At 41.1% G+C, this 27,455-nt stretch overlaps 1 protein-coding gene across 8 annotated transcripts; it reads left to right on the top strand.

The window, feature by feature from the left end:
* The first annotated feature begins 547 nt into the window (after positions 1-547).
* On the top strand, positions 548-27,129 carry LOC121943912 (AP2-associated protein kinase 1-like). 8 transcript variants are annotated; one of them, XM_088076946.1, is made up of 21 exons: positions 548-1,439; positions 5,849-5,967; positions 6,564-6,672; positions 7,354-7,496; positions 7,648-7,769; positions 7,851-7,932; positions 8,089-8,221; positions 8,365-8,468; positions 8,953-9,032; positions 9,529-9,692; positions 10,402-10,586; positions 11,666-11,884; positions 12,470-12,657; positions 12,947-13,140; positions 13,232-13,294; positions 13,609-13,698; positions 15,503-15,607; positions 15,849-15,950; positions 17,520-17,687; positions 18,034-18,123; positions 24,017-27,129. In XM_088076946.1, exons 1-21 carry the CDS (start codon positions 1,280-1,282, stop codon positions 24,847-24,849), a joined length of 3,453 nt encoding a protein of 1,150 aa, XP_087933072.1. In that variant the 5' UTR covers positions 548-1,279; the 3' UTR covers positions 24,850-27,129. The 8 variants fall into 8 exon arrangements, with proteins under 8 accessions (XP_087933072.1, XP_042343448.2, XP_042343449.2 ...); XM_042487514.2 differs by lacking the exon at positions 13,609-13,698 and having other exon boundaries at positions 549-1,439; XM_088076947.1 differs by lacking the exon at positions 11,666-11,884 and having other exon boundaries at positions 550-1,439.
* Positions 27,130-27,455: the final 326 nt, after the last annotated feature.

Genomic DNA, 27,455 nt, shown 5'->3' with positions numbered 1-27,455 from the left:
CAGATTAAAATAAAATAAAATAAAATAAAATAAAATAAAATAAGGTACACCCCAGCCACTCCCCTCCACTGATAAATAATGAACAGTCCCTTATTGGACTGGACTGCTGCCAGTTGTAGCAAACCCATGCATGTATTCTTAGGACATTTCAAGGATTGTAGGACATTTCAAGAACTTTTTTAGGACATTTATAGGATTTCAGGACATTTCTATGATTTTGGAACTTTCAAAGAATTTCGGATATTTATAGATTTTGTGCCATTTCTGAAATGTTAGTATGTTTTAGGACTTTAGGACGTTTCTAGGATTTTAAGTGATTTCTGAAATTTTAGGACATTTCTGGTATTTTACAACATTTCAAGGACTTTAGGATGTGTCTAGAGGGGGCTTAGGGCTTTTGTAAGGGGTGCAGAAGATCCTCAACTTGCACTTTTTTTTTTTTTTTTTTAATAAAACTCGACATCCTATCGGGGGCCAGATTTGGCCCGCGGGCCGTAAATTGAATATCAGTGGCCTGGGGACTATCGCAGACTGACAGGAAGTCGTTGTTCATCTGACCAATCACATCAAGAGATGTCCAGCAGGACGGAGTCTGCAAAGACGACTCTCGCCACTAGCATCCAGTCTGTTTGTAGCTGCGTTAGCTCCGTCAGTAAGTTAGTTGACCAGCCTTCCCACAGCCTGCTGGACGCACAAAGGCTGAGTAGGTTTGTCATTTTTTACTGCGATACAGACGAGTAGAAAACCAGGTAAACTAAGTAACATTTCGGGTGGAAGATATCGGTGGAGATGTGTAATAAGCTGCATTGGACACTAAGGACCTACCTGGCTGCCAGCCTATCATCTGACAGCTGTCACCGCACCTAGCTGCTCAGCTAGCAGGTTAGGTGAGCTAACGGCTAACAAGTGTTTTTTTGGGCTCATTGCCTGGCTAATGTAGCCAGCCAGTGCTGCTCTCTGTTCAGAGTGGAAAGCGGCGACTTCCGCATGGACGTTTTATCTTGTTATTTTCACAACAATATTTGTCTCCGCCTGCTGTTCAAACCATGAGCTAGCCGAGGAGCGTCGGACCGCAGTGTTTGGAATATTTTGAGGTCCGGCTAGTTGGCTAGCACTTAGCTCGAAGCTAGCAGACTGCATTCATTCAATTATTGAAAAACCGCTAAAGCGCTAACACCAGCACCTCAACTAACAGAGACTGGTGATATCCAATCTAAATTGTTGTTACGACACTAATACAGTTTTGGCTTGATCGTGCTTTGGATAACTTCGGGAGGAAATGAAGAAATTTTTTGACTCTCGTCGGGAGTTGGTGAGCTCCGGGCCTGGCTCCGGTGTCGGTGGAGGAGGCGCTGGTTCCGGCGGCGGTGGCAGCTTCATCGGACGGGTCTTCACCATTGGACGATATCAAGTGACCGTCGAGGAAATTGTCGCCGAAGGTGAACCATGTTGTTTTGTACAGTGTGGAAAAATACACGTCTCACAAACACGGTTTACTCGATCCACAGTCTAACCTGTACCACTTTGTGAGGATGGACAGTAACTCAAGTTAAATGAATGGGCCTGTTTTTCTTTCGCAATGGCCTTGTTAGAACCGACGTAATTATACTTTACCACCTTTATTATATGTTATTGATGTGAAAGGCAGTGGTCATGCTTTTGGCACAAGGCTATAACAGTTAGGGTATAATCTGTGACCACCCAAGGCAGCTCTTTTGAGCTGTCATTGGAATTTCATTCACTTGTCAGGTAGCTTTACTCCAGACTTTTCTTTTGTGGCCTGGCTTTGCTTTCATCTATGCTATGATTTCTAAAGTGGGAAAAGATTTAACAGCGAAAAAAACAAAAAAAAAAATCTTATGATGGAGAGGGTGTGTGTGTGTGTGTGTGTGTGCTGTTGTCAGTTGTTGTGGTTGACTCCACTCTGCATTACTGCACTCTTTACCTCAAGCTTGGGAGGAACATTGTATAACCGGATTTTCTACAGTGTTAAGGACGGATGGCGTGCTGAGTCACCTGTCTTGATATTTACAGAAGGAGTGAATCACAAATATAGATTTCAGAAGTTCTGATCAACATTTTCTTGTTGGTAAGGAAGAGGGAACTGATTACACTATGTGCAGCCACATAAAATATGACTCCCTGCCAAGGTTGGACTTTCATAACATACCTAGAGCCCTCACTTATCTGTTACAATAATCTTGCATGTAGATTAACTCTATGTGAATCCAAATCATTGCGTTAAATGGATAGAAATGTTTTTTTCTGGAAACCAGAACATGCTTAAAAAACTTTTATGATAGGGCTAACAGGTTTCCCCTGGTCGTTTGTCTTTGCAATGAGAGTCTTCCTGCTCTGTTAGCTAAGAGCGCCTGTTACTAAATAATAAATGAAAGAAGACTGATTAATTCATCAGTACTATAGATGGGGCCCATCTGGTTGGGCACACAGCGGCTTTATGAATGGGTTAGACATCTAACCGCAGTTATGCCATGCACTCAGATCAGTCAGTGGAAACTATTAGTGGAATGTGTTCATTTCTGCTATTGTGAGTCAGTTTTGTTATCAATTGTATGAAATCTTCGGCCTTGAACAGGCATTCACTTCAGTGAGGTACCATTTAAAATGGTAATCTTTAGTCATCGTAAACAGGATTTTGTAAAGATGGTGAAAAATAAATCTTCCACAAAATGCTAGTTGGAATGTTTTTCTGTAGATCATATTTTTCTTGCTTTGGCCTTGGACCTACTGCTTGCAATGTGACTCCCCCCAGTGTCACTAGACCTATTTATTCAGATGGTTTTGGTTGTAGTCTGGGCTATTAGTTTCTTTTAGCTGGCTGCTCCATTTGGAAATGGTGTTCTTTTCCCTGGGTCCACTCCCTTTGTTGTCATTGTTGAGCTCTGTTGCCCTTAGCTGAAATAAAGACACTTTTCACCATGTACAGACAAAAGACGTCAGATGGCCATAGTGGCTTTTGTACCTTCAGGACTGGGTTTATTTTAAATCATGTCACCACTGTATTTGACTTTAGACATTTAGGCTTTGTGCATATGCTTTTGATTTGCTCTTAACCAGTTGTCTGAGTATTTTCTAACACATAGCTTGTTGTCTTAACTGTCAATGAGATGATTTTTCTCGAGTCTGTATAGAGTTACTGATGGTAACATTAGCCCTGCTTTGTATGCAACATGTTGCATTGTAACAGAGAATGTGTGCCCAGTTCCTACAATGAGACGACAGAGCTTCAGTGATTCCCTCATTTGTAAACCAAAATCATCCCGTTTTCTATGCAAAAACTTTCTTTGACTGAGACAGGTTAGTCCATGTCAATTTTGTTTGCAGTAGATGAGACTGCTGCTAGTATTTCTTGCTGCCATTTCAGTGTCATGTAACCATGCAGCGAGCATGTTTGTAAACAGCATAGTAGTCGTGAGGACATGTAGTAAGTAAGCTGAGATTGTAGTTATGTAAGTTCCATTACACTGATGACAAATTGTGACCAATCACAAGAACAGTTCGCTGTGGTTTGCAAAGCAGTGCCTAAAGGTGTATTTTTGTCTGCATTTGCTTGAGCGTGTATGCATAAGCTTGAGGGGTATAATCCTGACAGTCATTTACGTCAAGAGGCAGCAGCTATTTGTAGCTGCACTTACAATTATTCACTCACACTGTCTACTGAGATTGTAGAACACTGCTTAATGTTGCTTAAGACGGCTGCTAATCCCTCTAATTTCTTAAAGGCATCTCAGATTAGACTGCGAGACAGCGGGGGTTCAACTGTCTGAACTCTGACATATCACACAAACACACACAGTTAAAGCCTGTGTTTAATGTGCTCATTAAGTGTGTGCTCTCCTCTCTGTAATTAGCTTTATGATTGGTTCTCAGTTGGTTTGATGTTGTCCTCATTGAAACCCACTTCTCGAGCACATTGCCTCTCTGTGTGTTAATAACACTAATTGCTCAGCCAAGTGCTCTGCCAGTACCCTGTCTGTTAGTGCAGCACTGTGTTGCACATTGTTGTACTTCTGTGTGAAATTTCCTATTTTTAATTTATAGCTGATGACATCAGTGAACTTGTGATGTGTTATCATCCACGGTGACCCAGCTCCACCCTGAGACAGGGTGGAGCTGGGTCACTTAGGGTTATTGAATTTTTTTAATTGTCTAGGCAAGCATGTTGAGAAATGATTCAGTTTTGCTGACTCTCATCTTTTTTTTATACTCCATTCATTTCAGTAATGATACACCTCTCAGTAATGTTGCCCAGAGCAGTCCTAATCAAACGTCAACCGGACCAATCACGTGGAGCTGCCTTTGGCTTAGTGATGCCAGCTGGATGAGTCAGCCCAGTGCATGGCCTTAACACAAGCTGTGAATTGAAGAGCTGCAGCAACAACAACCTTAACAGTGAAAGCTGCTACATGCTGTCAACATTAAATTAGGAGATAACCGAATGCAAGCTGAGTTCATTTTTGGAAGTCAGTGAAGACACTAGACTATTCCATAACTCCGTGCAGTACGAGGGATGGGCACTTATTGGACACTTCCTTATTCGGGTACTCGCATTAAATTGCTGTATAGTGCCCTCTAAAAATTGAGGAATGGTAATGTAAATTGGCCAACAAATTTTAAACTCATATATTGAACAGCCAACCTTCAATAAGCCTATTAAGCTATAAATTGAAACCAATCATAAGAAAAATCAGCAAACTATCTGTCGCTGCTGTTACATAAGCAGCACTAAAGGACCGTCTCTGGAGTCCAGAGCTGGTCTCCTTCCATACAGTTCAATGTCTGGCCAGTTAGTACGAGCTAACACAGCAGCAGGGGCTAACATCCAACACCGACCTGATCCCACCAAACTCACACCAACTCTGAAAGTACCTGACTCTCATTAAACCTGTTAATAAATGTTAGATAACGTTAGCCATGTGATGCGAACAGTTAGCCCCATTACTGTGTGCATGCGTGTGTTCACATGTGAGAGGGGCAGTGGCGAGTACTGTATACGTTGAACAAATACTGAATTCCAAATGAGTATTCAAATACTCATGCCCATCCCTATGCAGTACATATCGATAAATTTATAAAATTGAAATAACGAGATGTAAGCTTCACATGTAAATTTCGTTATGGTTTAACTGACTCAGATAGAGTCATCTTGTGGTTTTCCCCATGTGTCAGCATCACTGTGACCAAAGGTGGGATGATGAATTCTCTCACTTCCTGTATCCTCTGTTAGTTGTGTCTGCTTCTTGCATCCTTCCCTTCAGCACAACTGCTGACTCACACAGCACAGTGCTGTGCTCCTCATAGCGCTGTGCCGACCCGCCGACCATGCATTCATCACACATAGTTTTCCCTTTAAGCATCTCGGCCCTCTCCTTACCCCCAGTGCTATGAAAACATCAAATGATGTATAAATAAATCAATTTAGCAGATGCCAATTCTGTGATTCATCAGTCAGCCTCAGTAGCAGCCATGATTATGAGATGTCTGATCTGTCAGGGTCGGAGCGCAGCTGAGGGACGTTTGACTTGAAGACACTCTCAAAAATGATACATCTCATGTTGTAGTCAGAATGATCGCTTTGATTGACATGCAGTACTTGCACAGGAGTCTTTCTTGGTCGAACTAGTAGAGAACTATAGAATTTTAGCAACTGACACTGACTTTAGTGAAAATTGTGAATTACCATTTTTAATATACATATTCTACATATTACATGTTCAGAAAAACAATATATCACCACAACATTGCTGCTCTTATTGCTAAAAGTAAAAAAAATCAGTAGAAGATGTATTCATTATTAACGCTCATCTATTTCTCCACTCATTTGCAGGAGGCTTTGCCATAGTTTTTTTGGTGCGGACTCATCAAGGCGTACGTTGTGCACTAAAAAGGATGTATGTCAACAATGAACACGATCTGCAAGTCTGCAAACTTGAGATACAGATTATGGTGAGTAAGACAGTTCAATAACAGACAGCTGAGTGCAGAAAACTGCATTTTCATTTTGACACTACTAAAAGATGGTCATGAAAGAGCAGATTGTGCAGTTGTTTGTTAACATTAACCTGTGGTGGTAGCCAGTGTAACACGACTTATGGCACACAAAGAAATATGGAGTTGACATTCAAATACTTAGCTTGATTTTCTGAACTCTGTGATCTGAATGTGACTCACCCTGAATGCTCAAAGTCCAAACACTGAAACTTATCTTAAATACTCTTTCACCCAGGAATTGTTAGTTACAGAAGGGAGTTCAAGGGCTGGATTGTAATTAGGGCAATCTTAGCTCCTTTGCTGTCCATTTCCTAACTAACCAGTTCCTGCAGCCCCACCCTGGGTGGCATGACTATCACTGGATGGTAATCATTACGTCTAGACCTTCAGCAGAAAATCAGCATCTCGCAACAGATAAAAATAGATTGAATAATTACACGCATGGTTTTATTTTGTAATTCACTAACCCAAATGTTTTAGGACTGTAAAATCAACGAAAACTGCACCTCCATTGTTTGTCACTGTTGCTTTTTCTATGTTTGTTTACACAGAGGGACTTAGTGGGCAACAAAAACATAGTTGGTTTCCTGGACTCCAGCATAACTGCAGTTGGAGCTGGCGATGTGTGGGAAGTCTTGATCTTAATGGACTTCTGTCGAGGTAAATAGACCCCCCCCCCAATACCTTTCTGTCTCTGCTGAATTCAGAGCTCCATTACCTTCGGCTCCTCACAGTCTCCTGCTCTGTTGGAAGGCAGATATTCAACTGACAGCTGTCGTGGTCAATACAACTTCTGTTTCAGTCAATACATAGCTGAGTGGTGTTATTTATAGAAAGTTTAGGTCTTAACATTACCGTTGTTGAAGATACCTGATGTTTGAGCATAAAGATGAGATGCAAATATATTTTGTTTGTGCAACAATAACAAAGCAGTGTTGAAATGACCAATTACATTAACAAAACAATCCTTTTTTTCATTTTTAAATGAAGAATGAATTTGATAGCAAAGCAGATGTTTGGGCTGTTTGACAGCTTGCCAGAAACAAAACTGTGAAATATTTTGGCTGACCTGTTGTAGAACTGCTATATGATTTGGCTGATTAATAATAAGCAATTAAATAAATATATGTTTTTGTATTTGCTGTAGATATAGATCTCATGTCAGCCCCTGTTATAACCATCTGTTTAAAAAGGAATTTGCACTATTTCTCTCAAATGGACCAAAACATTTTTAGAAGTAGTTTTAAATATAAATTCCTTCATACAAGATATACAGTATTTCAATAACAGGGTATCATCTGACATTTGTAGACTCTTTGTTGACCTGTTTGTTTTACACAGGTGGGCAGGTGGTCAACCTAATGAACCAGCGGTTACAGACGGGTTTCACTGAAGCTGAGGTGTTACAGATCTTTTGTGACACTTGCGAGGCGGTTGCTCATCTCCACCATTGCAAGACTCCGATCATCCATCGAGATCTCAAGGCAAGTCTGTTTCATTTCCCAATGTACTCCTCAAGCATAAGGCTAGCTAATTGATGCCCGCGCTAATTACTTGGAAGTAATTTATTGTGACAATGTTTTCACTTCATGTACTATCAGTTCTGACAGGTCTCATCTCGTCTTCCTCACGTAGGTGGAAAATATTCTTCTGCATGACCGGGGACACTACGTGCTCTGTGATTTTGGAAGTGCTACTAATCGCTTCCAAAACCCTCAGACAGAGGGGGTGCCAGTTGTGGAGGAGGAAATCAAAAAGTACGTTTTCTAAGCTCTTCATAGCTTTGGTCATTTCTCTTATTGTAATTCAGAAGCTCATTGGTCTGCTCTTAAAACCAGGTACACCACTCTGTCATACCGCGCTCCAGAGATGGTCAACCTCTATGGTGGAATGATTATCACTACAAAGGCTGACATTTGGGTGAGAAGAACTGTGTTCATTACCTTTATGTTACATTTTGATGACGGCATGTTCACATTAGTTCACTGTAATAGCGATGTGTGCATTAGTAAGAACTAACATACTGGAAACAAACTCACATTTACATCAAGTGTGTCTATTCCTTTGTCTGCACAGGCCATGGGTTGTCTACTCTATAAGCTGTGCTACTTCACACTTCCTTTCGGGGAGAGTCAAGTGGCTATCTGTGATGGAAGCTTCACTATCCCAGACAACTCGCGCTACTCCCAGGACATGCATTGTCTCATTAGTGAGTAATCCTGAATGCACACACACTGCCCTACTTACTTTACAGCATGTACATCCCGTATATATGGAGTGTAAGTTTGAATGTGCATGTTCATGTGTCTGACTCAAGATAAACATCCTTTGTTTGTTGATTTTTTTTGTCAGGATACATGCTGGAACCGGACCCAGATAAGAGACCAGACGTCTACCAAATATCCCACTTTGCCTTTAAACTGGCTCGACGAGAGTGTCCAGTCCCAAATGTAAATGTAAGTCATTATGGCAAGAGGAATGGCAGGAATTTGCAATGAGAATATCCTGTAGGGTTGATGTTAAATATTAACAGTCTGATCTTCTTTTTTTCTAATAATTCAGGTCTTTTTTATGTTTCTCAAGCACAGTGGTTTCAGTTGTCTTGCTGCTTTTTCAGGAAAGTAATCTAGAACAAAATGATATTGGAGAGAAGCTATCCTTTCTAGCTTTTGCCAGTTGGCTGCCCTCCATTAATCATGCCGTTTTCTAATGTACAAAGTACCTCAGCAATTGATCTTCTGATTCTGCCAAATCTTATCCCTTAACTATTATTAAAGTGGGCAATAATTGGGAATTCATAGAAGTTGCTAATCAATACTGGAGGCTAGCTGTGAAAATCAATGTTTTCTTAATACCTCAGGCATTTAGCAAAAACTAAAGCTCTTTGGTTTGATTATCCTTGATCAAATTAAATAAATGCAATTCCTCTCACTGTTGTAGAATTCACCCATTCCTTCAAAACTTCCCGAGCCTATCAGGGCCAGTGAAGCAGTGGCCAAAAAGAGTCAAACCAAAGCCAGGTGAGTAAAAAGGAAAGTATTTAATTGTTGTCATGGTAAGAACAGGGTTCCCATGGTCATGGAAAACCTGGGAAAGTCATGGAATTTCAGAGTCTCATTTTCCAGGCCTGGGAAAGTCAAGTAAAAACCATTGAAAGTTTTGGGAAAGTCATGGAATATGGTGCTCTACATAATGGCAAATATACTTTCTGAAGCTGTCGATGTTACGTAGCTCTCAAAAACTTTGATATATTTACCATCACATGCATTTCTTAAATTTCTCCCCACATTCTGTCTCTGCCTCCACGTATGCCAACTTGCTGAAATTATGTTTGAATAGAGTTTGAATCTAATATGTTTGAAAAAATGCCAGGCAAGTATGGCAAACAAACAAAAAATGTATTATGAGTTCTTGAAAAGTCATGGAAAAGTTTTGTACTTTTATCTATGCAAACTTGTGGGAGCCCTGTAAGAAACCTCTGCAGTTGGAGTCAGTTTTGTCTTTTCCTTCCATCAGGCTCACAGACCCCGTTCCTACATTGGAAACCTCAATTGCACCTCGCCAACGACCCAAGGCTGGCCAGTCTCAGCCTCAGCCAATATCAGGCATCCTTCCCATCCAGCCAGCTCTCACCCCACGCAAGAGACCCAGTGTGGCTGCTGGAGCACCACAGACCATAGGTATAAGAGGCTCTGTAATACCTCTGTGTGCCCAAATAATTTTTACTAAGTAAAAGAGAGGCAGTCACTCAAAGTGACATCTTATGTTGAACTCAGTGAAGTGAACTGCTCAAGAATTTGACTCCAAAGCCCATCAAGGGCTTGAATTCCCAGTGGTTCAATGATCTCACTCTTAAAAGGCTTTTAATTGTTTTTTATGAGGCTTTTGACATTCACACTGTGAAAAGCCTGTCTGTCTGTGGCCCAGTTGCAGAGATAGAATAGATGGTGGTGTTATGTCACATTAATTACAGCAGTACACTCGTGTTTTTTTACGTGCAGAACTAACTCACTCATGTGCTGTCTCTCCAAGGAAGAAGTGTTTGTGGTTTTAAATGCATAATGTTTTAAAACAGAAAGCAAAAAAAAAAAACCAATACAGAAAATATCAAAAATATAAATATTTATTTAACTGCTAAATGCTTCGTGCTAAATAAATGCATTAATTATTAGAATAGACTACAGTACTTTCTTTTTACTTCAGATAAAAGTGGAGAGTAGGCCAGAAACAGAAGGCCAACAGTCACACAGATACTTTCACACAGGCACATATGAAGAGTTTGTGTGCTGGACTGATTCTTCAGGTCAACAGAAATGTGGTTGCATTTTGGATATGATAAATGATATGTCTATATGTTCTCCTCATTCTGCTTATTTTTCTCCCCTCTAGGTGTTGGTATTCATGTCCCACCTCCAGGTGCAGCTGCTGTCCAAGCTGCACAACAGACTCCTGCCGCGCCGCAGCTAGCTCAGACAGCCAATATGCAGCCACAGGCTACACCGCAGCATCAGCAGCTCCTTATGAAGCAGCAGCAGCAAGCCGCAGCCTTCCTGAGCCCACAGAGTAACCAGCAGGTAGGCAGAACAAGAACAGAGATACTAATGTATGGCGTATGACAATGCTGAAAACTCATGCTGACACATTTTCCGGCAAGAAAGTCTTATTTAAAACAAACAAAAAACAGTTTATGAGCTTTTTGATCAAATAGTTCCAGGAGGGATTTTTATAACATGAGAAATAACTGTCCCTTTATTCATTAATTATTCCTGCCTCCTTAAGCCATCCTTGATTTTCCACCATGTCTAGATCAATAACTGATAAAAAAAACTGATCAATAACTGAGGTTTATTTTGCACAATATTCAAAGGTGGAGCATGAGTTGTTCTGTTCCTAGAAATGTTGCAGAGGTTGAAAGGCCCTGTATGTTGGCTTGTGTTATGGACAAAGAGGGTACGTGGCAACACTTGCAGGTTGTTATACATTTATGAATTTGATTAGCTGGGATTGACCAAATACAGACATAATTTGGATAATCATTCTTTAGCCCCTGCCATAAATCACTATATCACTACATTACTGTTCCATGCAATAATACATACAGTACAATTTGATACCACACAAAAATTGCTGTATTGAACTGATGATGAGCCATGATCTATAACACATAAACACATGCTGAGAGCCCACACGTTTGCTTGACAATGGTATCAGTTTATCTTGCGGTTCAGACTATAAAATTCAGCTACTATGATTTGTTTTTCATTTTAATTTACCTATCCATGACACTGATTATTCCCTCTGCTATTGTTTTTTGCTTGAGCTGGTCCATTGCTGGTGTAAAATGTGTTCTTTCAAGAGCTTCAGTATAGTTAGAGAATTACATAAATACAGTTCTGTTCATTGCTGGTGTATTCTGCATACAGAATCTGTGTTTTTAGAGACAAAAGACTATTTATTATGAAGTACTTGCAAACCTAAAGGTGTCTGTCTCCTGCTTTCTCCTTTATGTCTTGGTTTTCCGTGTTTACTGTCAGAAGGGTAGAAAATAAACTCTGAAAAGTATGCTATAAAAGGCTGCTGCACTTGTTAAAGATCTATAAATCAGGACAAACTGGGCCTTTCTCATGCCTGGCTGTGTGGTATTCTTATGTAGCATCACCTGATACAGAGCCTCCAGCAGCAACAACAAACAGCATCTCAGGTGTCCACCCTGCTGCAGTCCAAAGCTAAGCCCGTCCCTTCAGTTATCTCCCTGCAGCAGCAGCAGCAGCAGCAGCAGCAGCAGCATGTAGCCTCTGTCCATGAAACAGCAGCCTCTCATCTGAATCCCATCCCCGAGTCTGCGGTCATTGGTCCTGCAGCTGACGCAGAGGTTGTGGTAACATCCTACTCCTGTTGCCGCCTGCTGCTCTTTTGGGCTGGGGAGTTGATTACCACCTTGTTTCTAAACAATCACATCCAAATTTTTGCTTTTCCTCTTATGGGGCACAGGGGAGGCTGAAATGGTCTCATAAAATAAATTATATGTGACAATGTGAATGCCATGTAGCTAGAAAAGCTTCTTTTAATGCCATTTTAGGAAGACATAATTGCTGCAGTTAGATACTGTATATACCACCTGATAACCAAATCATTAAGTGCATTCTGAACCACTACTTTTAACTATCAAATGATTTTTTTAGATTCACAAGGTGCATCTATGTCTGTCCAATCTCTGTTCTGGAATCCTTTCATCCTTTTTCCACAAGTTTTTCTCTCTCTTTGTTGTGGTTGTGGTTTTCAAAGACACATTTTTCAGATTTTCTTCTTCCAGTGGATCTTGCTTTCTTGGTTTTTGTATATTTTGTGGGGCTTATTTGTTTGTTTCTGTTTATGCACTAAACAAAAATTATCTGTTAAGCTCAAGAGCATTTTCATCTCATGTTGCCCCCTCTGTGTCTGTTTCTTTGCCTCATAGACGGCCGGCCAAGGGATTCACAAAGTCGGCTCACTGACACCCCCATCTTCACCAAAGATGGCCCCTAAGAGCGGCCACAGACGCATATTGAGCGATGTCACTCACAGTGCCGTGTTTGGGGTCCCAGTCAGCAAGTCCACGCAGCTACTCCAGGCAGCCGCAGCTGAGGCTAGCCTCAACAAGTCCAAGTGAGCAGAATTAACTCAGTGATCTAAGGATGAACTGTCCTTTCATGGCACTGAGTGAGCTGCGGAGGGCAATAGACAGTCCATTCATATGACAGAACCCTGAAGGAGGATAAACGACTCTTTTACATCCCAGAGAATCCAGCTTCAGAAGAATCACTCAATTCAGTCTTTAAATAACTCTGCTCACCCACTCTTATTTGCATACATCAGTAGGCCAGTGTCCACAGATTTAACACCCCTGATCATATTTCACTGCAATCTTACCGGTGTTTATGTTTGCACCCTGCAGATCAGCCAGCACCACTCCTTCAGGCTCGCCCTGCTCGTCCCAACAGAGTGTATATCATCCAGGTGATAATGACACCCAATCAGCTCTTACTGCACCCAACACTCAGCCCAGCTGGAACCCCTTTGGGGACGATAACTTCTCCAAGCTCACAGCAGAGGAGCTGCTCAACAAAGACTTTGCAAAGCTAGCAGAAAGTAAGTACAGCTTGTTCACTTCATACTTACACCTTCAGCTAAATAATTGTATGATCTGAAAAATAATTGCTACTTTAATGTTTGTGCACAGCTGCTGCACCAGGAGAGAAGATCACGGGCTCCGGTGAAATTCCAGGACTCAATGCTTTTCCAGGTAAGAGTTTGCCTAATTCTTCCCAGCATGCTGTCTGATTGCTTTGCACACTTCATCTCTCAGGAGGTTTCTCTCCAAATGGACATTTCTCTCAGTATCTACATGCAACAATCCAACACAGAGAGGTGTAATTCGACCATTTTTCTGGATTATGATCTCTTTATGTGTTGCCTTCTTGGCAAACGTCTAGGGTTGAAAAGTTAGCTTATGTCTTCCTCATCCTTTAGTCCCACCTACTCTCTTCCTCTGTTGTTCATGCTCTCATGTTTCTTCATTTGTTCTTCTCCATCTTGAATTCACTGTGCAATGTTAAGCTGAAAGATCTGCAGGTGTCATGAGTGCAGGTCCTGTGTTGTTGACTGTCCCAGAACCCTTTAATACCCTCTCCCTCTCTGACAACACAGGTAATATTCTTGTGCACAACATGACACAGAACGAGCCATGCCTTTGATTCTCTCAGGCCTTAGACCCTTGAACAAATATATTCTTAGAGTTTATGAGTCACTTTTTGTTTGCTGAAGTAGTTTCCTGGATATCACACTTACCAGAGGTTAGTTTATGAGAGCTAGTTGTGTGTTTTGGATTTGTACACACGCTCCTATCTTGTTGACACAGCAGGCAGCCTCACAGTGGCTCCTTGTCAGCTTCTATGAATAGAGGCTGTAGCTACAGCTAGATCGCATCTCATTTGCAGATCTGTGCTTTCGCTGTTGCCTGGTAACGCGAAGGACAAATTCGCCTTTGTTAATTGGATTGCCTTACTGCTGGAGGAGCCTGCTTACCAGTGTCACTAAGAACAAGAGAAAGTTAAGCTTGCTGTCTTGTTGAAATGATGACCCACCCAGCCTTTTATGTTCTCCTCGGTTTAGCCTTAAGCCCTTTTGGTAGTTCATACTTCTTAGCCTTTGTGTAGTTGCTGTTTGAGGCCAGAACTGAGAGGATAAAAATGTTTAGGCTATTACATAACGAGGGTGTGGTTAATCTTTTCTACCCAGCTTGAGCTGGGTGCACACAAGCCAACACAGTCTGACTTTTCCTGATGGGGCAGAGCAGTGTGTCTGAGAAGCATTTTAGATAAAGACTGCCTCTTCAGAATTAAGTTGGGGTTTTTTTGGTGTTTTTTGGTAAGTGTGGCATAATGTACAGCATTTTTGACATCTCATGTGTTTTCTATTGGCTTTAACTGGAATTAGCTTTGTGACATTTGGGATTGAAAAAAAAAGCTTTTCATCAGTGTTGGCCTCTTTCCAATAGTGAAGGGGGCAAAAGGTCACATCTGCTGTGCCATTTTCTGAGCCAACGCATTCCTTGACCCCACCACCCCCACCCCATTTTGCCCCATAGCAGTTTCCTGTAAGTATGGGCTGCATTGAAAAGTCAGCATTCATGCATGGACTGTATTTAACCTTAATTAAATCATTAACTTTTTCTATTAATACTGCATAAGAAAATTTAAGAAAATGTATTGTTTTATGATGATGGTGTTGGTGAAGCAAATTTAACAAAGATGTCCACTTTGTCTGCTCCAGTCCAAAAATGAGCTGAGAGGTTTGGCATGTGGACAGTGACAGTGCATCAGGGCAATCTAAGACCGCTGTGAAGACACTCACTGATTGCTGTGGCTTGTGGCTTGTTTTGTATAATCAAATGCTTGTGCTCAAGTTTGTACTTGGAGCGTGATTTTTCTATTCTGAAGTGATTGTTTAGTTTGCCACCATAATTCTGCTAGTAATGTCTAATAGAGTTTGGTCCTTTGCATGGGATTTCATGCAACTTACTGACCATAGTGTGTGTGGCTGTCGTCGGTGGAACTAAATAAACAAATCATTCAATAATTTTATCATTGTACTATGGTTTCATGCAAGCAACCTGGTTTTAGAGTCATGTGAATGTAAAATCACCTTGAATGTTCACATGATGGTCTTCGTGCAGTCAGCATCCTATCATGTTTTTTTGCCTCCTAAACATATTTTGTCCCTAACAGTGTCGAGGCAACTTGATTTCAATGGTATTACAGTTATCAGTAAACTGTCATTTTCTCCATATTTTTTGTCAGTATGTAATATTTTCCTGCATTGCTAGAGTTTCATATCTCTCTCTTTCTGCTTCTTTTTAATTTGTATGCAAAATCCTCCCTCATTGCCTTTTTACTTCTCTTGCCATCTGTCCATTACCTCCCTCTGTCTTTTCTCTCTGACCCGCTCACAGAGAAGCTGATTGAGGGACTGAAGTCCCCTGAAACTTCTCTGCTGCTCCCTGACCTCTTAACCCTGACCAGCCCCTTCAATAGTTCTGCAGAGAGCTCCACCAATGGTAGAGGCTCTGTTTTTGTCCTCTGCTTTGCCCTAAAATTCCCCGTCTGTTCTGCATGTGTCTTCCTTGCCTTCCTTCTCCCGTTTCACTCATATGGTCATGAAGTCGGAAAGACCCAGTGGGGAAAGGAGTAACGAAGGCCTTCATCAATTTTATCCCTACAGTGGCAATCTGTTTTCTTTTACATTAACAATGATTTCTTTGTGTTACTGTCTTTTGCACTTGCTGTCACTTGCTATAGTGAAGGCAGAGGTGTGTTTGGCTTCACTGATTCCCGGTCTAGAAGCTCCCCAGGCCCAGCGACACGCAGGCCAGCCAGAGCTCATCCCTACCAGCATGGCAGGTTAGCATCCTGGAAGTTAGAATAGGAAGTCTCTAACGTAATTCTTATAATTGGAATAATTGTTTCCGGCTGTGGCCACTTGCTGATATCATCTCAATCCCAGGGTTTTGCCCAGGGTTGCAGTCATTTTATTTTGTTGGTCAGGAAAATACAAACCAGTTTATCATTGGAGATCACCATTGTGACAGATCACTCTGTGGAGGCAGCAACAAACAAATCATTCTGGCATTTTTCAAGGCTTATATGGTGTGATGGAAATGGAAAATGGAAAAATTTAACAGATTTGCCATTTTCAAGAGGTGCATTTCCATCCACACGATCGGCTTTTTACGCACATTCTTAATTTGCCAGTAGAAAAACCTTAGTGGCAGTGCAGAAAGTAAAAAAAAAATCAACCTTGGGGGAGGTGCAAAAGTTTAAAAAAAAAAAAAAAACAACTTAACCTTGGGGGAGGTGCAAAAGTTGGTGTGTCAATGAAAAGGAAGTGTGACTAAGTGCAACAGAAACAGATTCAGCAAACAAACGTTAAGTTGAAGTAACATTACCGTCATGATGTAGGCCAGTGAAAGCTCTCTTTGTTGTCTCTGGAAGGCTTTCAACACCCTTAGGTGTGCACACAGGGATGTGGCCAGAGCTGTTCAAAGAGCACCTAGCTGTAATATTAGTAGTTCAAAAAGATCTTTCAGTTGTCCAGTGTGCTCCCTGTAATTCTCAATCTTTTGTTATCCTTTGTTTGAGGTTTGACTGACGCTCTTTACATTATCTCACTGCCCTGTCTAAAGGCTCATTTATATTGTTTCAAACGTTGTAAACGTCAGTGCCCTCATACTTCCTCGAGTCCTTCATGTTGGCAAAGATACAGCCAATAGATAGCATCAGAAGGCAGGGTGAAAAGTTTATGCCCTTATTTACATTTCTTCGTCTTCTCCTATAGTTTTATATTATTTGAACATTGCTACACTGCCTCCACAGTTCCAATGGTACCGCTCTGTTTTAGCTATAGTGGTAAGCTCTCAGAAAACGTGCACAAATACGGATGAAATGAACGCAGAGTACGGACAGAAGGCTCCATCTGTCTCTGTCTCCATATGTAACATTGAGCGTAAATGAGACCTTATTATGCAGTGGTACAATGGCACCTGACTGAAAAATTAGCTCCGCCCACGGCTTATCTCAATGAACTAACTTCCAATGCAAAAATTTGCATTTTCTTTTGCCAATATTATTCAAATTTAATATAAATTTGTGAAAATTTGCTATAGACCAGACTAATGTTAATTTTGCCTTACATTCATGCAATCTTCTGCATTCTTCTGTTATGACTGACATCTGACATGAAGGTTTCGGATTCATAGCTTCTGCTGAGTGTTAAATGTAGCTCCTGCCTCTGACTTTTCTGCACATTTTCTATGAGATTTTCAGCAAGACTGTCCTTTGATGCTGATGATTACACGCTTTCAAAGATTAAACCGTCCTACTAATCAAATGCATTTTCTTCTGCTCCTTAATCTAACAATGGTGTTTAACTGTGACCCCTTGTCCCTCTGGCTTTGCTTCATCCTGTCTCAGACTCTCTGACTGGGGAAGACTCTCTGCTGGGTTGTGATCTTTTATCTCATACTTCTCCTCATGGAAACCAGTCTGTTTCTGCTCTCCCTTCCTCCTGCTCCTCTGCTCCTCCTGGCTCTGGCCCTGGATCCTGTCTGGAGGAGCTGCCACCCGGTCAGACAGCTGCTGGTAAGACCTTGTTGCGGCACCCCTCAGATAGCCGTATTTCTGCTGGGGGTTTTTTGGCCCCTGAAACCATCACAGACTTTAGGTCCTTCCAAAAACAGGAGGGCCTGTTTATATGTGATAAGGAAATAGAATTAGGCACGTTAAATGACGGCTTCACAGACCCTTGACTCATTTGTAGAAGAGCCAAAAGCCACCTGGATTGCATGGCTTTTAAATACTGTGACTGCCCTGGCTCCATCTATTTTTAATCGACTTGCATCCTCCGTTCTTTTTGCCCTTTTCTTTGGCTGAGTTAACTTCTTTTCCCCCCTCCATCATTCCTTCACTTCCTCTTCCTTCACCGCAGACTCTGCTTTCCTCATGTCGTGTGGGGAGAAGGGCAATGACGACGAGTTTGACCCTATTCCTGTGCTCATCTCCAAAAACTCAAATCAAGGTAAGGTTAACAGAATTCTGAGATGAGCACTCACACCTGCTGAAGCCCCAGGACACAAAGATGAATGCCTTAGCCCCTAATTCAGTTACCATAGCTCATCCCTGTGACCGCTGATGTGGAGTCTTGTATGGGCGTGCTCGTCACATTAAGGCTTTTTATCCCATCAAGCTCTCACATTAGTCGCCCTCCTCTCTTTTAATGTTATTCTGCCAGTGATTCTCCGCCTTGCAGGTGTTTGGCTCTTTGTAGTTTATCTTGAAAGTCTCCTCATGTTAGAATGGCATTCCCGTACTCTCCCCCCTGTAATGATGCAGCTGTGTAAAGATTACCCCAGCTCACTCTCTGCCTGTTTCTCTTTCTCTTTCTGCCCCCATTCATGCACCTCTCTGCTCTGCCATCATTTTTTCTTCATCTCCATCAACTCCTCACTCCTAATTTCTCCATACAACCTCTGTTAATATTACTTATTCTTTTGCTTGTTTTTCACACTCTCCCCCGGCTCTCCTTCCATCTCTGTCTCTCTCTCTCTCTCTCTTTTTGGCACATTTCAGGTGGTCACTCGCGCAGCAACAGTGGCAGTTCAGAGTCCAGCATCCCCAACTTGGCCCGATCCCTTCTGCTGGTGGATCAGCTCATCGACCTCTAGAGGGGGTGGGAGAGGTCGAAGGGGCAGTGTGCAATCCTAACAATGGGACGGGGGGAGGGCGGGGGATAGAGATGGGGAAGCCGAGGCACTTAATGTAGCACCTTATGAAGTAAAAACAGAGGAGCCAGCAGAGATTGGTTCAGTGGAACCTTTCTTTTTACGTGCCTCCTTGGCCTCAACTCCATCTCTAGCTGCCTGATAAGCTGGCTTCATTTATCTCTGCTGGCCGTTGACTCTCCCTCGCTGGTAAAATCTTTTCATTAATGCCTGAGCATATCGTCTGCTTCTGTCCCGGCTATGCCATGGCCTTTGCTCATGCTTTCCTCATACTCGCATTAATGTCCCTCATCGAGTGCACTGCCACAGTGATCGACTTTCATCGATTGCACACGTTAAGCTGCTTGATCACAGCTGCTCACTTTTGTTCAGGGTTGAAGCTTTATTTAAACCAGCCACCTTCAGGCATGCTCATTTGTGTCACGGGTCTGACAAAAGAGTCAAAATGCTGCAGACCAGCAGGGTAATGTGATGCACTTTCCTGTGAACTAAACTATTGACTAATCAAAGACGCACCCAGAGCGAACCACTGAGAGCTGTTTGCACTGATTGAACCAGCTTGTAATCAAATGAGACAAACATGTCAGCTTCGGGCAATCTTTACAGAGTTCTCAAACCGGTTGTGTTTGCTGTTGTGAAAGGAGAACTATTTCAGACAGGCTGCTCCATCTTTGTGAGTCAAATCTGTGCTTCTATTTCAAAATAGATCATGTTTTTAAGAGTTATTTCTTTAAGATAACTTAGCACTTGAATTCAGAGCTGCAGCTTCAACACAGCTATATTGCAACCTCTTTCTGGATGTTAAGCAGGGTATTATTTCTCCTAAACCTGTAAATTTGTCTTTCGTGATGATGTCTTGAAATCCTGAAACTGGTGAAATCAGTGTTAACAAGACTGATTAATTTCGGCTCCTTTGCCATGGCAGGGTGCTTTCACACAGTCAGCATTATCTACAAAACTTCCTAAGACCATTATTGTTATGTGTGCATTTTATGATGACATCTTTTTATGTGTAGGGTCATGAACTCACCATCATATCTTTGACCCGTTGTCACGATAAGCACAGCGGAAACAAAAGGGAATCAAATTATTTGACCTGCTGCCATGCCAAAGCTAAAGGAAAGACTTTATTCTAATGTTTGCCAGATGTTAGTCTGCTCTCAGGGTCAGTGAGGATGAGCAGATTTTTAGCAGCATGTTACAGAGAGGGAGGTACAGTGTTGATTTTAATTGTAGGTACTATGCTAACAAACAACCTTTACATGTAAATCTCGCATTAACATCCTCTCTGTCTTATCTACCAGTCTATTTGTACCACAAACCTTGAGGTCACTTGGCCAGTTTGTTCATTGCAACCCAAGGAGGAATTTAGAAAAAAAGCCTCCTTTATATGTACAAAAAATCACTGTTAATTTTGCTCTCATGAGCACTGGGCAAAGTGGATTTTTTTAGTGTGTAAAACTTTGAAGATAACTTCAGGGGTTTTCAACCTGGACCCTATTTTCCCTTGTATTTGTGTCCAAGTGACTGATGGGAACAACAGTTGTTTTTTTTTTTGTTTTTTTGGTTCAGTATTGAACGAAAGGGCAGCAGCCATGCAACAGTCACAATGTAAACATGCGGAGCAGTTGAACATCATCTCTATATCTCATAAGTAGGGATGTCCCAATAAAGTCTTTTTACTCCCAATCTGAGTCATTTAATATTGAGTATCTGCTGATACCGAGTCCCAATCCGATACTTGTATTTACCTGGATAATACAGCTGCACAATGCACACTTCAAGTACTTCAAAGTACATTCAAATTTCAATTCCACTTGAAGTGGTGTGGTAAAGCAGTTTTAGTTGAACATGAAAAATTCAGTTTCTGCTTATTGGAGTAGCAGAATTAACAATAAAACCTGTATATCTGCTGCAAATTGTGCTCTCCGTTTACCACACCTCTGCGACAGTGGACGGAAAAAAAGGATGGGATGGGGCTTGTGCCCAAAATAAGCGATCCTGATAAATTAATTAAAAGTGGTTATTTTTGACACAGACGGGCTCAAATTGTTATTATATCTGATTGAAGTGTCTCTTTGCCGATGATTTGAACTGGTCTGTTTGTTCTCGTGAATCAGAGGTCTCGTTCTGAAATCTCACGAGGTGTGACCTATTGCAGGAAAACGTGGAAACATATCAGAGGGTCAGAGAGAGTTTGTACACGAATAGTTTACAGAAAATGTAGTTTAGTGTTATCTCAAAGATATGAAAAACAACTGCCCATTTCTGAATTGTGCCAGCAAAATGAAGAGCTACACTAAGTGCAGCTGTCAGAGACTACCTTTGATTGATATTAAATTGCAGCAGTTGCACAGTTGTTGCCTTCTCGCTCAGTACTGGACCAATTACAATAATTGTTGTTCACATCAGTCACTTAGACAAAAAAAAACAAAAAAACAGGGGAAAATAGGGTCCGTGTTAAAAATGAAGTTTTCCTTTAAAAGTATTTCATCTATCATGGTATGAATAAATGTGAATATTATTGATAGTGCTTTAGGATGAATGTATGAACTGAGTACTATTATAAAATATGTAAAAAAATTTATGAGGATATATATAGATAAAAAATATTGTGTATAAAGCTGCATTTAAGATTTCAAAGATGCTGACCCTCTCCTCTGTCCAAAGTCCCTCTGTCTTTTCTCTCCATTCATGTCAAACATTCAGCTTTTCTTTTGGATGTCACCATCGATACATGAAACAAAGTGACTTACGACTTACCTTACTGGGTAGTATTTTTATCTCTCAATCGCAGTTCTTTACGTAATACTGGTACATGTAAGTTTCTCTATATTACTGGGAGACACTTTTTATCTAACAGAAAAACAGAGCTTATGACGGAATTTACTTCCTGATATTTCTGTGGCGCCTCTCAACTCTGATAGCTGTTCTCTTTCATTTGGATGATGATCATTCGAAAGGCTTGTGTGACATGAAAAACAGCTAGTGTCAGTTGTATCACATCTGATCACAACTGACAATTACATCTTTAGTGTCAAAAAGTATAAGCTTTTGTTTTTTCTCTAGCAAACAAAGGTCCATTGCATTGTCACAAGTCTCTTTTTGGGTTCATATCACCTTAGGTATGTACATACAAATAGAAAACAGTATACTTCCTCTGATATGCCATCACTGGTATACATGCTTGTAGTTCGGGACATAAGTAGTTTCCTCACAATGTGACACAATGTAAAGGTTAGTCATTGACACCGACAACAGTTTAAGAATTGACATGGGTAAATAAAACTGTTTGTTCATTTTTTTTCTTTCCATCAGATGTCATTCATTTGAGAAGTCATTTGCATTTTTGTGGCTAATCTATGCAAACCTACAATAACGCTTCATGTTCTTATCAGACACTGCAGCGCTGTAACCTGTACAGTTCTCGCCTTGGCCGTAGAGTTTTACTTGTGTTGCTGTGTGGAACCAATGTACTTGTTGTGCTGGATGGGTTGATACAGTGGCAGGTATAGAAATTACTTTGATTATATCAAAATGTTTGATGTGATTTGGCAGATGTCAACACAGGACCACTATGGAGTGTGTACTTCTATTTTTATGAATTAAGGTTCAGAAAGAGAGACACTGAATAAAACTCATTAATGTGAATGTAAAGTAAGTCTCTTCGGGTCACATTATTTGACTTTAACTTAGAGTAGCAAAAGACTGAGCCGGCATTATTGACAGTCTGAAGACTGATTTCCATTTTCATCGTTTTAATTAGCAGATTGTTTAACTTTTTAGTAAACCAAGAGATGATGCCAAATACTTGATGGTGTTGTTGAAGGCATGTTCTGCTCAGATTTCAGTATTTAACCAGTATTTAGTGAGGAGCCTTACGCTAGGAAATATGTTTGCGCCTCTTAGTGACACCATCATCAGACACTTGTTTTCCTGACAACTTGCGCAGCTGTCCATTAGAGCATTGCTCTGAGATTTAAAGGACTATTCCAGTGTTTTCCAGGTTTTCTCTTCTATTCCTCTTGGCACCTCACAGGGTATAAAATAAAATGTTTCTGCATTGGCTAGTTTTGAGTGATTTTGACCCTTAATGTTTGAAATTTGGTGGCTTTTACATACATACAATTTTCCCACACTTGATCGTGTTTTATGGGGCAAATACCTGAATTTGGGGGCAATTTTGCCCTTTTCCCCCCTATTAAATCTGACACTGCCCTCTCATATTAGCTGATCTATGCTTCCTGGATGTTGGTAGCCATGTATTTTAACATCACTGTTCACTGCTGTTGTGATTTCAGGCCAGAAACTTCAGTAAAGGACTTTGGGTTGCCAGATTGTGTTCGTTTTATTAGATTGAAGGGCCTATGAGCTATATTGTGAGAAACTGATTATTACATGAGCAGTCTCACTGTTTGTTGTTGTTTTGGACATCAGTCTTACCAATATTGTGATCCCTAGGTCATTTTATTCTGGTTCAAATCATGTAGATAATAATATACGGGCTGAAGATGATTTGAAACAGACAAGTGATGAAGGAAATCACCCGAGATGTAAAACAAAACAAAAACTGGTGTTTCCCTCTAATGGCTGCAACTAACATCTTCCCAAGAGCTGCCAGTTAACAGCTGCTGTCAACACTGCTGAGGTAAGACTGATCTGTCTTTGCTCATCTGTGCAAACCTGTCTGTCCCAGTTACCTCCCACTTTTGCTGTGAAGGCTCTTTGTCCTTGTTTCCACAGACCTATTGACTCTGAGCTCCCTCCACCTCATCACAATCAATTCTAACTAATAGCAGCTAAGCTGTTTCCCCCCTAACAAAAGGCACTGTTTTTGAAGGGTTGAGAATGCTGTGCTGAAACAAATTTGTGGAAACAAGGTTATTTCATGTTGTAATGGTAGAGCTGGACAGTGTTGTCTGTTGTATGTGAGTTGTTCAGAGTAGACTGTGTCTGTACCGCTGTAGTCTCGTGCTGGTTTCTCACTGTTGGGTCATTCTCGTTGACTCTTCAGTTGTTACAGATGATCCATCGGTTGTATAGTATGTCGTGTGTGACTGAGGTTTGATGGTTCGTAGATAAGAGCAGCTGGACGTTAGATGGTCAAGTTTCTTCTTTCTGAGTATTTGTCCTGTAAGGTTTTTGTTCACCTCTGATATGCTTTGTTTTTGTCTCTGCTCTCTAATACAGATGTGCCAGGGGAGAGTAATGGCTACTCTGTGCTCGGTGAGGGACAAGAGACTGAACCTCCAGAAGGAGATTCTCAGGCAAAAGAGGGATGTGTGCACTCCAGCGATGAAGATGAGGAGGAGGAAGAAGCCCAAAAAGAAGAGCAGCAGCATGAGGGAGCCATTGAGAGTCATGCGGCAGCCCATGACTGCAGCGGCTCCAGACCTCTGCTGCTGGACTCTGAGGATGAAGAAGACCCTCAGTTAACCCTCCACTCATCTCCACACTCCAACGCTGCACCAACACAACCATCCACTACCTTCCACCAACCTGCTCCAAGCACCTTTGCTCAGAATCATTCCCAGCATGTACACCAAACAGCAAAAGGGGCGGACGTCGCTGCAGATGTTTTCTCAAAAGCCCCCTTTCGGATTGCGCAAGAAGAGGCAGCTGATGTGTTTGCTAACGCTCCATTTCCTCGTGCCCTTGTTGCAGCTCCGCAGCAGTTCGATGTATTCTCTCAGGCCCCCTTCGGAAAAAGAAAGGAGGCTGCAGGAGCTCAGCCCTCCTATCCTCATGCAGCTGGAGGTCACGCCTCTGATCAAGGTTTGTTGGGACAAGTTGCCCAGCAGCCATTCCGCCCACAAGCTCTGGCCAAATATTCCCGACACTTTGAGGGACCCGTGCCCCAGCAGCCTGTAGCAGCTCATCGAGTAGTGTCTAACGTGAGCAGGCAAGCCGCTGTGGCATCCGTCCCTGTTGGACCTCTTCACTCATGGACCTCAGAAGTGAACGCTGTTGACCCTTTCGTCTCTGCACCCTTTCACCTCAAGGCCCCGCAGGAAAAGCCCTGAACGCACACTCAGAGGTCAGGACAGGGGGTTATCAGCGCTCATCACTGAATTATGCAAACTCTACCAGGCGTACTGCATGCTGTCACCAGCGCTGCAGCTGGACTGCAGGCCTGCATGGATCTCATTCTTAACTGGCTCCAATTAGTGATAGTGCAAGGTCATCGTTACACTTGAATGCTCCGTTAGACTAAAAAAAAAAAAAAAATCATTCCCTGACGCCTAGTCGCTTTTTATTTTCCCTTTGGCATCCTATTTCTGTTTAAATTGTCTTTAATCTCTTTGGTACGTTCATCATCTACACAAAGACAATATGGTGGTCAAGCATTTGATTGTTTTCTTGCCTACCTCAGTTACTTTTCATGTCAGCACTAAAACTCCACACAGTGAGGGAGTCTTTAGACTGTCTGCAACTTCGGCAGGTTCATTTCCTGTTTATTTGAGCTTTGAAACCATGATGTGATAACTACGGAAGCCAAAAGTAGCCGCGCCTGCAGTTATATTTTTACTGTAGATTTATTGAGGTCGTGACTTAGTGATTGTACTTTCAGATTCATTTATGTTGATTCTCCTGAAAACAAAAGGACAATTTCTATCTCTAGATAACAAGAATTTATTACAAGAAAAAGCAGTCATGGCTTCAGTCAGTTGTTACAGTTGTAAAGACGCCATCTATACACGTCCGCATGGCGCTCCTGATCTCTGATAAACATTATACGGAAATCAGAAGAAATTACTTTATCTTTTCTTGTGTTAATGGGTTTATTTTCTTGTTATCTTGAGATGACAAAGCACGTTTTTTTTTTTTAGATAACAAAATGATTAACTTATCTTGACATAATCGCTTTAAAAAAAACAACAACAAAAAACAGCAAGCATTGCTGCTCTCGGCTTCCGTAGATAACGCCTCACTCCTACATTATGTTAATTTAGGAGGTCATAACTTCACAGAGGCTTGGAAGAGGAAAAGACACTGTAGAGATATATCAGAACATTAATCTGCATTTACATCAAGAAAGAAATTTGTAAACAGCCTTACAGTCATGCCGTCAAATTCAGTAGTTTTGGGCAGTTTGGTCTTTATGCACGACAGTTTGTCTTGAAGCAGATGCTGGATAATATTGCATCGACATTTCAAGGATATTCAAGGATGCTGATGTGAAATACAACTTTTTCTTCATTCATTGTGAAATGTTTTTATTTTATCATGTGTATTATGTGTGTGGTCGTTGTCCTGTCTCATGAAATGGAATATCAGCATTTATTCCATTAAACCTCCAAACCGTGTTTAAATGTTAGGCATAGAAAATACATAATAGTGGTTCTTATTTTAGATATCATGTAGAAGACTCATTTTTATTTGTTTTCACTTTCTTTACAAGATGATATCTCTGAAGCCTTACGCCTCCGACCACATCAAAGTGCATAAATCACTTTTGCGTTTTGTGCCCTCCTTAAAAAGACTGCTGCATTCACATCATTTTATTGCACTTGCATTCTGCACAAAATACTTGTGTACAATCATGTACAACTTCTTTTTGCTATCTGCAGTATGCTATTGCACCAAGTTTTTCATTCAGCTCTGTGACGCATCTCTGCCGTAGCTCTCTATAAACTCCAAATCTGTACTAACTGACACTTATCAACAACTAAAGTGAAAACTTAAACTGCAACTTTAAATAAAAGCTTTGCTGCAGTCACACAAATATCCACAGCACTTAAGCTTTGCAGTTCCAGTCAGGGATTGTTGTAGTTGTATCTTTTAAGTGAGATCTTGAATGTTGACCGATTGATGACATTCCTTTTGAGTTGATTTCCATCGTCATTTGGGAATATTTTATTGTCTTTGTGCTCTGTAAAATCATGGAACACTTTTTGGTTCCCATCATGGCACTTTTCAGAAAGGGGATCCAACCTGTTTCAGCCCAAAGTTTAATTCATGTATTACTCTGTTGCGATGTAAAACCCTTTGTTTTCTTTTCTTTTTGAAGTGTACAATCTTATTTTTATATAATTGCTCACTTTTCTTACCCACCTTGTATACATGAAGGTTGCACATAGTCACTGACACAGAGTCAGGGTTCCTACGAATGTGTTTTGATTGTAACACAGCTGTATAATGTATTTCAACAAGTGTTGTATAGGAACTCTGAGGAGGATTCAACAACTGACGATGCTGTTGGACAAAAACAAAGCACTTGAAATACTTGTTATGCTGCACAGCCTGCCTTTGAAAACTATGTTGTAAGTCATAAAAAACCTATTAAATGAATGTAAATCAAATTTTTGTGCAGTTTTTGAAGTTATTTATTAATGCTACACATACACTGAAGTACTGTACTTTAGGTCAGTATGAAGTACATTTGAGAATTTCTGTTTTATGCCATGTTACACCTCTGTTCTGCCACATTTTAGTGTGAAATGCTGCACTTTGTACTCTACAACACTTATCTAAAATTGGGGCTGCACAATATGCAAAAAAGCATCATATTGCAATTTTTTGACAAATAATAATTGAGATTTCAGTGGGACTGGTAATTTTTATATTTCATTTTCACTGAAAATGTTTAAAAAATGATCATCATGTGATATTTGCTGTAGTCTGTACC

Source organism: Plectropomus leopardus, chromosome 4, assembly GCF_026936395.1.
Source record: "Plectropomus leopardus strain MGB_pleo_1.0 chromosome 4, ASM2693639v1, whole genome shotgun sequence".
Taxonomy (NCBI): domain Eukaryota; kingdom Metazoa; phylum Chordata; class Actinopteri; order Perciformes; family Serranidae; genus Plectropomus; species Plectropomus leopardus.
Note: the sequence above shows the minus strand (reverse complement) of the source record. Positions and strands in the feature narration are given on the sequence as shown.